This window comes from Solanum tuberosum, unplaced genomic scaffold (assembly GCF_000226075.1).
Source record: "Solanum tuberosum cultivar DM 1-3 516 R44 unplaced genomic scaffold, SolTub_3.0 scf00033, whole genome shotgun sequence".
In the NCBI taxonomy this organism is placed as follows: Eukaryota; Viridiplantae; Streptophyta; class Magnoliopsida; order Solanales; family Solanaceae; genus Solanum; species Solanum tuberosum.
The window spans coordinates 55,863-65,793 of record NW_006238959.1 but is presented as its reverse complement, the minus strand read 5'-3'; the positions used below and the strand labels follow the sequence as shown (position 1 = coordinate 65,793).

At 34.2% G+C, this 9,931-nt stretch overlaps 1 protein-coding gene and 1 long non-coding RNA gene across 2 annotated transcripts; both read left to right on the top strand.

The window, feature by feature from the left end:
* Positions 1-1,053: 1,053 nt before the first annotated feature.
* Positions 1,054-2,230, top strand: LOC107059709 (uncharacterized). The gene is made up of 2 exons (XR_001472833.1): positions 1,054-1,282; positions 2,038-2,230. It is a non-coding gene; the product is annotated as an uncharacterized lncRNA (long non-coding RNA).
* Positions 2,231-3,736: 1,506 nt separating this feature from the next.
* On the top strand, positions 3,737-7,334 carry LOC102594730 (mitogen-activated protein kinase kinase kinase A). The gene is made up of 2 exons (XM_015306471.1): positions 3,737-4,324; positions 6,906-7,334. Exons 1-2 carry the CDS (start codon positions 3,737-3,739, stop codon positions 7,332-7,334), a joined length of 1,017 nt encoding a protein of 338 aa, XP_015161957.1.
* The last annotated feature ends 2,597 nt before the right edge of the window (positions 7,335-9,931 follow it).

Here is a 9,931-nt window from a genome sequence, read left to right as displayed (position 1 = left end):
CTAGGCCATTCCCGTTAAAAAAATTCTTAAGAAAAAATTACTTTTGGGAAATATTTCAAATTTTAAAAATCTTCATTTTTTACGGCATCCCCTAGCCCCCTACCCCGCGCCAACCCTAATCAATTTTCTTTTTCAAAGATTTATTTTTTGAAAAATATTTCAAATTTTAAAAATCTTCACTTTTTACGCCATCCCCCCCCCCCCCCCGCCCCCCCCCCCCCCCGCCCCCCCCCCCCCCCGGGACCCCGTCAAACTTTTTTTTTTGAATTATTTTTTCCTAGGTTCGACTGGGGTCAGGTCCTGGGTCAGATTTGATTATAGTAGAAAAAAACGTAGCCACTGACGTGATATAAAACACGTGAAGAAAACAACTCGGAGAAGAAAACGATCAAATAGAAAGAGTCTTAATTATGGGAGAAAAGTGCAGAAGAAGAAGCGAAAGAGACACGCTAGTATTAGCTCCACGAATAGTGACTCAAGAAGTTGTTCAGGAAAATAGTATTAGCTCCAGAGGTAGAGATTCTAAGAGTTTTTCCACTTGCCAAGATACAACTAATAGTGGTAAATAGGAAAGCGATAACAAAATTGAGTTTAATTAAAATACATTTGCATATACTACCTAAGGTTCCAAATATTTATAGTTTTAACAAATTAATCTTGTCTAAAAATACATGACTTCTGAGGAAATTTTTTTTATTATATCTAAGTTTTTAAATTTTCTAATTAATTAGTAAAGTATTATTACTGATTAGAAATAAATAAATAAAAAGTAATATAAACAAGTATACTTATGATTAAAAATATTAGTATAAGTACTTTTGCAAAGCGATGTCCAAATAAAATAGGCAAAGTATATAAATATATCTTTTACTTTGTCTTCTATACTAAGACGAATGTATCTATTTGTTTAATTTATATAAGTTTAAGAGTCTATTTATACATATTTAAAATTGAAAGGCATAGATATTTGCTTAAGTTAAATTAAAAACACGTTTATGTATTATGCAATAAAATATTGACAGCTCGTTTTTATACATTTAAACAGCACTAAAAGATAGGATTAGGTGGCTTTGAAGTTGACAAAACAAAACCTGCACCACATGTAATAATAAGTTGTTTTCTACTTTGTTATTTCTGAAATTTGACACTTCACTTCTGTGGGCTAAATTCTAATACCTTAAAACCCCTCAATAAACCTTGTTCTTTTCATCTTTTCTTTAAGAAGGCTTTCAGTTTTGAAATTTTGCAATCAGTGTTTCTCTGTCTCATTATCTCTGTTGAGGTAAGTAGCAACTAATTCATTAAGCTGTAATTTTTGGCTCTATTTTGGTCCTAATAATATGCTTTAAGGAAAAAGAAAAGTTGGGTTCTAAGTTTGTGTATTAGTTTTGTTGCACCTGTTTGATGTAGAATTAGGCCAAATTCATGTTAGTTCTCGTCTTCTTTTACTTTTTGAGCATGTTTCAAAATTTTCATGGGTCTTTATCATTGGATTCATGGAGTTATATTCAAATTTCTTTCAACTATTGTATTTTGATGATTGTTTGGACGATTAGTTGATTTTTATTATCTTCTTAAAGACCAAAGTTATTGTTGAAAAGACATATGAGCTTGTGTGTTATTTCTTTTAAGTTTTCAACCTGTTGATCTTATTCATAATATCAACTCGAGTTAAGTGTTATATTGCTTTGATTCCATGCAAAGATTACTCGAGTTGAAATTGAGATCAATATTTGATAAGTGACAACATATGGTCTTATCTATAGAACTAAACTAATTTTACTTCGGATATTTTTTAACCTATGTGCCCATGAATGTTGGTTCCTAAATCATGTTATGTGTTGTGTGTTCGTGAATGATGGTTCCTAAATCATGTGCTCGGTAGATAAATTGTATGCAGATAGTAGCTTGTATTCATATTTTGCTTTCTGCTGAAATGATCTAAGTTGATCTCTTTTAATTAGCTAAGTTGTAGTTTATTGAATATGATTTTATTGTGGTCCTTTTGATTAATTATAATTTAAATTCTTTTTGTAGCCAAGTGATGCAGCTAGTGGATCCATTTCACGTATGAATAAAAGAAGATCCTCCAATTGAAGTAATCCAAATAACAATCAATGAAGTTAATTTTGTCGTGCAGTTGTATTAGATAATTAAGTATAGTAATTGCTTGAATGGATGTAGTAGATCCTTTATGATTAATCGTTGGAATGAATGTGCTTAATGTTTAGTTTTTGAGACAAATGATGATACTAATGTTTGTGTTTAATCATTGAAATATATGTTTGAGACTAATGTTATATTCGTTTATGTTAATGTAATTTTAGTTCAATAGTATCTTTAACATTACCTATTTAAGAAAGCAATTTGTATAATAAAATATCATATCAATCAGTTTGTAAGAATTATAAATGAATAAATAAATAAAAAATCAATGGAGGGCCACAACTTTTTAAATAATTAACCTAAAACTCGACATATAGCGGGGATTTTAACCGCCGCTAAAATATTACGGCGGCTAGGAAAATCTCCGCAAACTGGCAACGGTGAATGTTCTTGGGGCGGGCAATTGATTGTGGAGGTTGTTGACCACCATAACATATAAATTTAACCCCTCCGCAGATAACGCATTTTTTTTGCAGCGAGGGTTTAGGAAACAATTGTGGTACTTTATAATGCACGAGGACAGATCCTCCTTCATAATGAACTAACACAGATACTAAAGAAAGAAAAACAACTTTAAGATTCGATTCAAGCATGTAAGTAGTGACTTTGTTGACTAAAATGAATGTCTTAACTTACCTAAGTATTAAGTTTTGCTTGATCAAATTATACAAGTAGTTCTTCTACTACATATTCTGATCCTAACAAAACATTTGCTAATAAACTTTTAGAAATGGCCTCAAATATTTTTAAGAAATTGGATGAAATTCTTTGAATGAGGAATGCAACAAAATGAAGACCATAAAACAGGAATGAGAACATCTATGTTGCTCGGACTCTTCAAAAAATAAAGAATAGGAACCCACAAGTACCTTCTTCAACCTGAGTTCTTGTTTTCACTAGATGTATGAGGAGGATTTGATGTTAGTACATAATTATGATAAAGTTCATTCGAAAAAATATTTAAACCACAAACTTCACAACCTACCAAAAAGTGGGTAAAAACTTATTGATTCAAGTTATATATATCAAACTAATGAATACATGATATATATATATATATATATCATTCACATATCATTATCATTAAACCATAATTAACCTTAATTTTATCATTTAATCATAATTAATTAATATGATTTGGTATAAATATTATACTTGATATATTTTTATCCAAGAAAGAAGAAAAATCTAATAGCAACCATTTTTGTTGGTCCAATCCAATCCACCCTCTCCAACTTGTTTTTGAAAGATGATTAAAATTCAATTACCCACTTCACAGCTTGACACGTGGCACCTTCCTAGTAAGCCACATCATATCTGTCCTCTGGCATACCGAAAGCTGCCTAAAAACCACAAGTAATTGGCCATAATTAAAATAACCAAACTTTTCAAGTCTTTTAATAGGAAAGAAGGCAAACCTAAGCCTTACCAAACTAATTTAGACATTCATTATTTTATACACTATAGTTTATATTATAGTATAATATAGCCTCTATGTAACGGAACATGTCCTAAACTCTTTACACTTCCTAACTGGCTCCTACCAAATTCTTCTCCAAAAAAACAAAAAATGGACTGGACCAGAGGCCACATTATAGGCCATGGCTCTACAGCAGCCGTGTCGGTCGCCATGTCACGCTGCACCGGTGAGATTTTTGCTGTCAAGTCCACGGAGTTGTCTCGATCCGAATTCTTGGAAAAAGAGCAAAAAATTCTATCAACATTGAACTCTCCTTACGTAGTTGACTACAAGGGGTACGATGTAACTAGAGAGAACAACAAGGTAATGTTCAATCTTATGATGGAGTACATGCCCGATGGAACACTCATCGATGAAATTAGGAAACAGGGAGGCCAATTGAATGAGGAATTGATTCGACACTACACGAAACAAATTGTTCAAGGCCTAGATTACCTACATTCGAAAGGGATAGTACATTGCGATATCAAGGGTCACAACATTTTGTTATGTAACACTGGTGCGAAAATTGGGGATTTTGGATGTTCTAAACGGGTTGATGGTGTGACAATTGGTGGCACACCTATGTTCATGGCACCAGAAGTAGTTCGTGGGGAAGAACAGGGGTTTCGTGCTGATATATGGGCGTTAGGATGCACGATTATTGAAATGGCCACAGGTGGTTCACCGTGGACTAGTGTTGTGAACTCGACGTGACTTGGTAAGGGCCTATGGGCTATTAGATACTTTTATTTGGGGATCCAGGCCCAATTAGTATCTCTATTAAAAAGGACTAGAAGTTGGAAGAAGGGGCATGAAATTTATGTGAAGCTTTGGCTTTCTGATCCTCTCATCTCCTTTCTATGGTCTAGTATCTCATCCCCTTCTAGTTACCTTCATCTATGTTAAGTTATCCGTAATTAGTGTATTATTACTTTATTGTGCGTATTCTACCTTGTAACTTGTATTCAGTAATTAATATATATAAGAGTGCTTCTGTTGGAATTGAGTTTGTTACATTGGTGCTTTCATCTAGAGGTCTCTCTAATGGAGGACCAAAAAGTACTCAAGGCTTTCGTTGGTGATTCAATTCGGGATGCAATACAAGAAATGAAGGATTCAATCTCTAAAGATCTCGCTGAATGTCGTTCGATGTTGCGGGAGGTTTTGGGGGAAAAGGATACGACCTCTTTTGAACCCAAAAACATAGTTATGGACGTCAAATTGGGGCAGTTTCGAGGTGAGAATCCGGACGCTTGGATAGTTCAAGCAGAGCATTATTTTAATTGCTATAAAATTGAGGAAGATCAGAAGCTTAATGTGGCTTCGTTCTATTTTGATGGTGAGGCTTTGGAATGGTATGGATGGTTATTTCGCAACAATCAACTCGCTGGTTGGGACCATTTTGTGGACAAATTGATGATTCGTTTTGGCTCCCGTACTAGAGACACATCTCGCGGGTTCTTACCCATTCCCAAGAACAAGAATGATAGGATAGTGGATTACTATCAAAAGGTTATTCCATTGTGGGGTAATATTACTAACTCATCCTCGCCTCAGTCTTATCAACACAATCTCTTTGCTAAAAATTCTGAGGTAGACCACATGTTCGATAAAATTCCCAAGAAGAGTAATGATGTAGATTCTTCGGACACTACCTCTGTTGAAGAAAATAATGACACTTCTGAAGAAATGGACAATAGGCCATCACTAATAGTTTCTTCAGTGCTTAGTGGGTATGATCAAATGGTGACAGATCCAGATTTGTATAATAACACTACTAATGATGAAGCAATTTCAATTCCAAACAAAGTTCTCTCTGAACTGCCTCAGTATGGTCATGATCAATCAAGTCGAGAAAGTGGACAACATGTTTGTACCACTAGTTTGTCGTTGCGTGCTTTCGATGTGCACAATGATCATTCCATGAACACGTCCTTCCTACGCGAAGCTGTTGATGATGTTAAGCTCGTGAAAGCAATCACCGCAGTGAAGTATTGGAAGCTGGTAGTTGTTGGACCAGAGTACAGTGATTGTGAGCTCCTTGATGACTTGGGAATGTTTTCAATGGACGAGGGAACTGTTAAACATTTCAGAATTAGTACAACAAGGATGTTCGACGACACTCTTCGGTGGTCTTGTGTGATTGGTTGTGGACACAAGGTTGCAAGACCATTAATTGGAGATCCCAATTTTAGTTGGACTGTTATTTTTAAGGAATTTGTATTGAAGGACACAGACGAAGAGGTGGATAAAGCATTTCCCTCCTTCACTAATATTTATTTTCTTGTAGATGTTATTTCTGCAATTGATTCTACCATTGTCGGGAATGCTCGAATTGCACTATTGGAGGCAGGAATGGTTGTGCATTCAGTACACCGACACCAACCACAAGATAACAAGCTATTGCGAAATGGGAATAGCATGGAGGAATATATCAATAGCTGTTGTGTGAGATTCTTTATACATTTTGTTGTGACATATAACATGGATGTTGTTTATATGATTCATCTAGGGGTGGTACTGTTAACTGGACGAGAATCTACCAGATTGCTGGAGTAGTTCTGTGGCAGCTGAAAGTAATGAGTTTACTTCTCTTATGTCACTGGATCGGCCAAAGGCATTATCCTACAAACATCACCTTAGAGGAGTATGTTGCAGTGACATTTGCCATTGTGGAGGGGTTATTGTTCTAGTTAAAGCTGGACAATATGTTCAAGAGGCAACGGGAGTAATGTCAATTTCCTTAATACTCTCCAAAGACAACATAAAGTTACACCTCACATCAGAACATCTAGATCATTTTATCTGGCCTAGTTCATTGCTGGATGGAGGAATGTTGTTTCACTTTACACTTGTGACATTGAAGTGTGTGGAAATTGTTACTCGTCAGATAATTTAGAGAGTTTTTGGATGAATTTCATGACTTGAACCTTGAGGACAAGGTTCTTTTTGAGGGCGGGAGTATTGTTGTGAACTCGACGTGACTTGGTAAGGGCCTATGGGCTATTAGATACTTTTATTTGGGGATCCAGGCCCAATTAGTATCTCTATTAAAAAGGACTAGAAGTTGGAAGAAGGGGCATGAAATTTATGTGAAGCTTTGGCTTTCTGATCCTCTCATCTCCTTTCTATGGTCTAGTATCTCATCCCCTTCTAGTTACCTTCATCTATGTTAAGTTATCCGTAATTAGTGTATTATTACTTTATTGTGCGTATTCTACCTTGTAACTTGTATTCAGTAATTAATATATATAAGAGTGCTTCTGTTGGAATTGAGTTTGTTACAACTAGTGTTAATAACTCTGCTTCATTGCTATACCATATAGCATTTTCTGGGCTAACACCAGAAATTCCCAAGTTTTTGTCATCACAAGCAAAGGATTTTTTAAAGAAATGTTTGAGAAGAGATCAGAAACAGAGATGCTCAGCGAAAGAGCTACTCAAACATCGATTTCTTGATTTATACAACGAAGAAAATCAAGATTTCAAGACGTGTTCTCCAACAAGTGTGATTGATCAATGCATTTGGAATTCGAACGAAGAATCAGAAATCATTGATGATTCAATACAAGAAATGAGTCGTTGTTTAACGGATTTGACTCTACAAAGGGTAAGAAAATTGGAATTACAATCAGGAAAACCAGATTGGAAATTGGATTATGAGTGTTGGATCATGGTAAGAAAGAAAAGTGTAAAAATGGCATGACAACTTTTTTTTCGAGAGAACACGCTTTTATTAGTTAATTATATTCTCAATATGTTTCCTCGTGTGCGGGCCTAATTCTTTTTTCATGGCCAAGCATGTGGACATTCTTTTTTTATATAGGTGGCGGTGAGATTCAATACCAGGATCTTTTTGCCTAGTCTGATATTATGTTCAAGTATGTGACCATCTCATCTAAAAACTTAAGCTATTAGAGAGATCATATTTTTATTAGTTAATTATATAATTAAATGGAGATGGAAAGATGTAATTGCCAAGATAACATTTTTTATTGTAGTAGTTGTAGAATAATAATTAGTACACTCAATTTTGTCACACATAAAAGAGGTTCACCAAATAAAATTAGCTCAAACACATATGTAGATCCTTAAACTTGTTCCTAAATTTCATTTTGGCACTCCAACTCAATTTTGTTCCATTTTAACCCTTCAATTCTAATTTTTATGTATCATTTTGACACTTTTTTCCAAAGAATCAACAAAGTGGGATGTGTGTACTTCACATGCCATGACATGGCACAAAAAACAATTAAAAACACATACACAACTCCTCTAATTTGCCTCAATTTTTCATTTTGTCATGCTAACTTAGCATTGTTCCATTTTAATCTTTCAACTCTATTTTATATAGTATCATTTAAACACAAAATACTAAATTTACGGTTTCTTTATTTTTATTTATGTTCTTTATTTTCACTTTTTTCATTTTAAAAATCAACGTCATATCTTTTTTTTTTAAAATAATAATAATGGATGAACATCATTTTTTAAAATAAATACTTTTTTTTAGAATTTATGTACATTATTGTGTGAAAAAATAATCGACAAAAGTGTGTTGGTTTTCTTTTTTAACAATTAATTAAATTAAATGACACCACATATTATTATTTTTTCATATCTAGTCTATTTGGATTAACTCAAATATCAGCTTTCTAATTTTTCATTCAACTAATTATGAGTAAAAAAAAACTCATGTTCATTGCTAATTAATAACACTACAAAAAAAGTTGAAACTCGATAGACTTTGTTGGGTTGTCATTGATTTTCTTAAGAAAGAAAATTGACACACTTTCGTCGGTTATTTTTCACACAAAAATATAGGGAAACTCTTAAAAAACAAATTGTTACTTTTTTTATTAAAAAAATCAATGATTATCCGTCAATTTTAATTTTTTACAATAACTAACGGATGAACGCCGATTTTTAAAATGCAAAATTGCAGTTGAATAACATAAATAGAAATAAAGAAATCATAAAATTAGTATTTTGTGTTAAAAGGTGCATAAAAAAATAGAGTTGAAGGGTATTTTTTTATTATTTTTTTAAAAAGTACTTTTTTTGGTCTTTCACTCTCTTAGAGAAAATGTGATGCACACACTCTGCCACATCACTTAGAAGTATCAAAATGAAACATAAAAATAGGAGTTGAAGGATTAAAATGGAACAAGGTTGAGTTGGATTACCAAAATGAAATTTAGGAACAAGTTTAAGGGTCTGCATATGTGTTTGGCCATAAAATTATGTGTTCATAAATCTCTGTTTTAACTTCCATGGTGACTCACTTTTCTTATTTTGCATTTGCCTCATTTGCACTTAAAGCATAAGAGATTAGCTCATAGAATTACAGTTCAACACCCAAAATAGTATCCTTTTATTCTCTTTTATTTGTCCACTTTGAATTTTGCATGTTTTTTAAGAAATGATTAATATGAATATTTTACTACAATACACATATTAATTGATGTATAGTCTTGATCTTACAAAATGATTGGGAGAATAAATAATTAGTGTTGAGGATAAAATAGGAAAGAAATATGTCACGCCCCAAACTCAAGGGGCGCAACTGACTCCTAAAGCCAAAACTCAGGCCCGAGCCGACCCTGCCGAACCATTTGCTACTAGCGCATCGCAGTCACATGCAATTAAGAAAACAAACAAGTATATCTCGACTTAAAACTAAGCCATCGGCCGGCAAGGCCCCTGTCAACAGATCTACAAAAGAACCAGCTACTCCCAAGAGTTCATATAAAGAAACATCCAACTAGCACAGAAGTCCTGATTGGGCCGTCAAGGCCACCATGATCTCTATACCAAAACTAAAAACATGTATATAACAAGACAATGCATCACACAACTAACAAGCTTCAGCAAACCAACAAACTAGGCCAGCATGGCCATAACGTAGTTGTAAACCCAACACACTAGTCTGCAAGCCTCTAAGAGAATTAACGATTGGCGGGACAGGGCCCCAGCCTACCCATAAAAATATGTACAACAAAATCTAACAAACCTCCAAACACTGGCAGCTCCGGAGGAAAGGGGCTAGCCAACCGGATATAAGTCAATCCTGCTGCTGAGGAGGTCTACTCAGTCGTCTGTCAGGACCTGCATGCATGAATGCAGCGCCCCCAGGCAATGGGGCGTCAGTACAAAATAATGTACAGAGTATGAAAGGCAATAGGCTATGATCAAGTATCCTAATATACTGGAATAATCCGATAAATAAATCAAGGATAAGATAAGTGTACTGACCTGCTCCTAAATCTAAACTTATCAAAAATAATAAAACAACAACCTAAC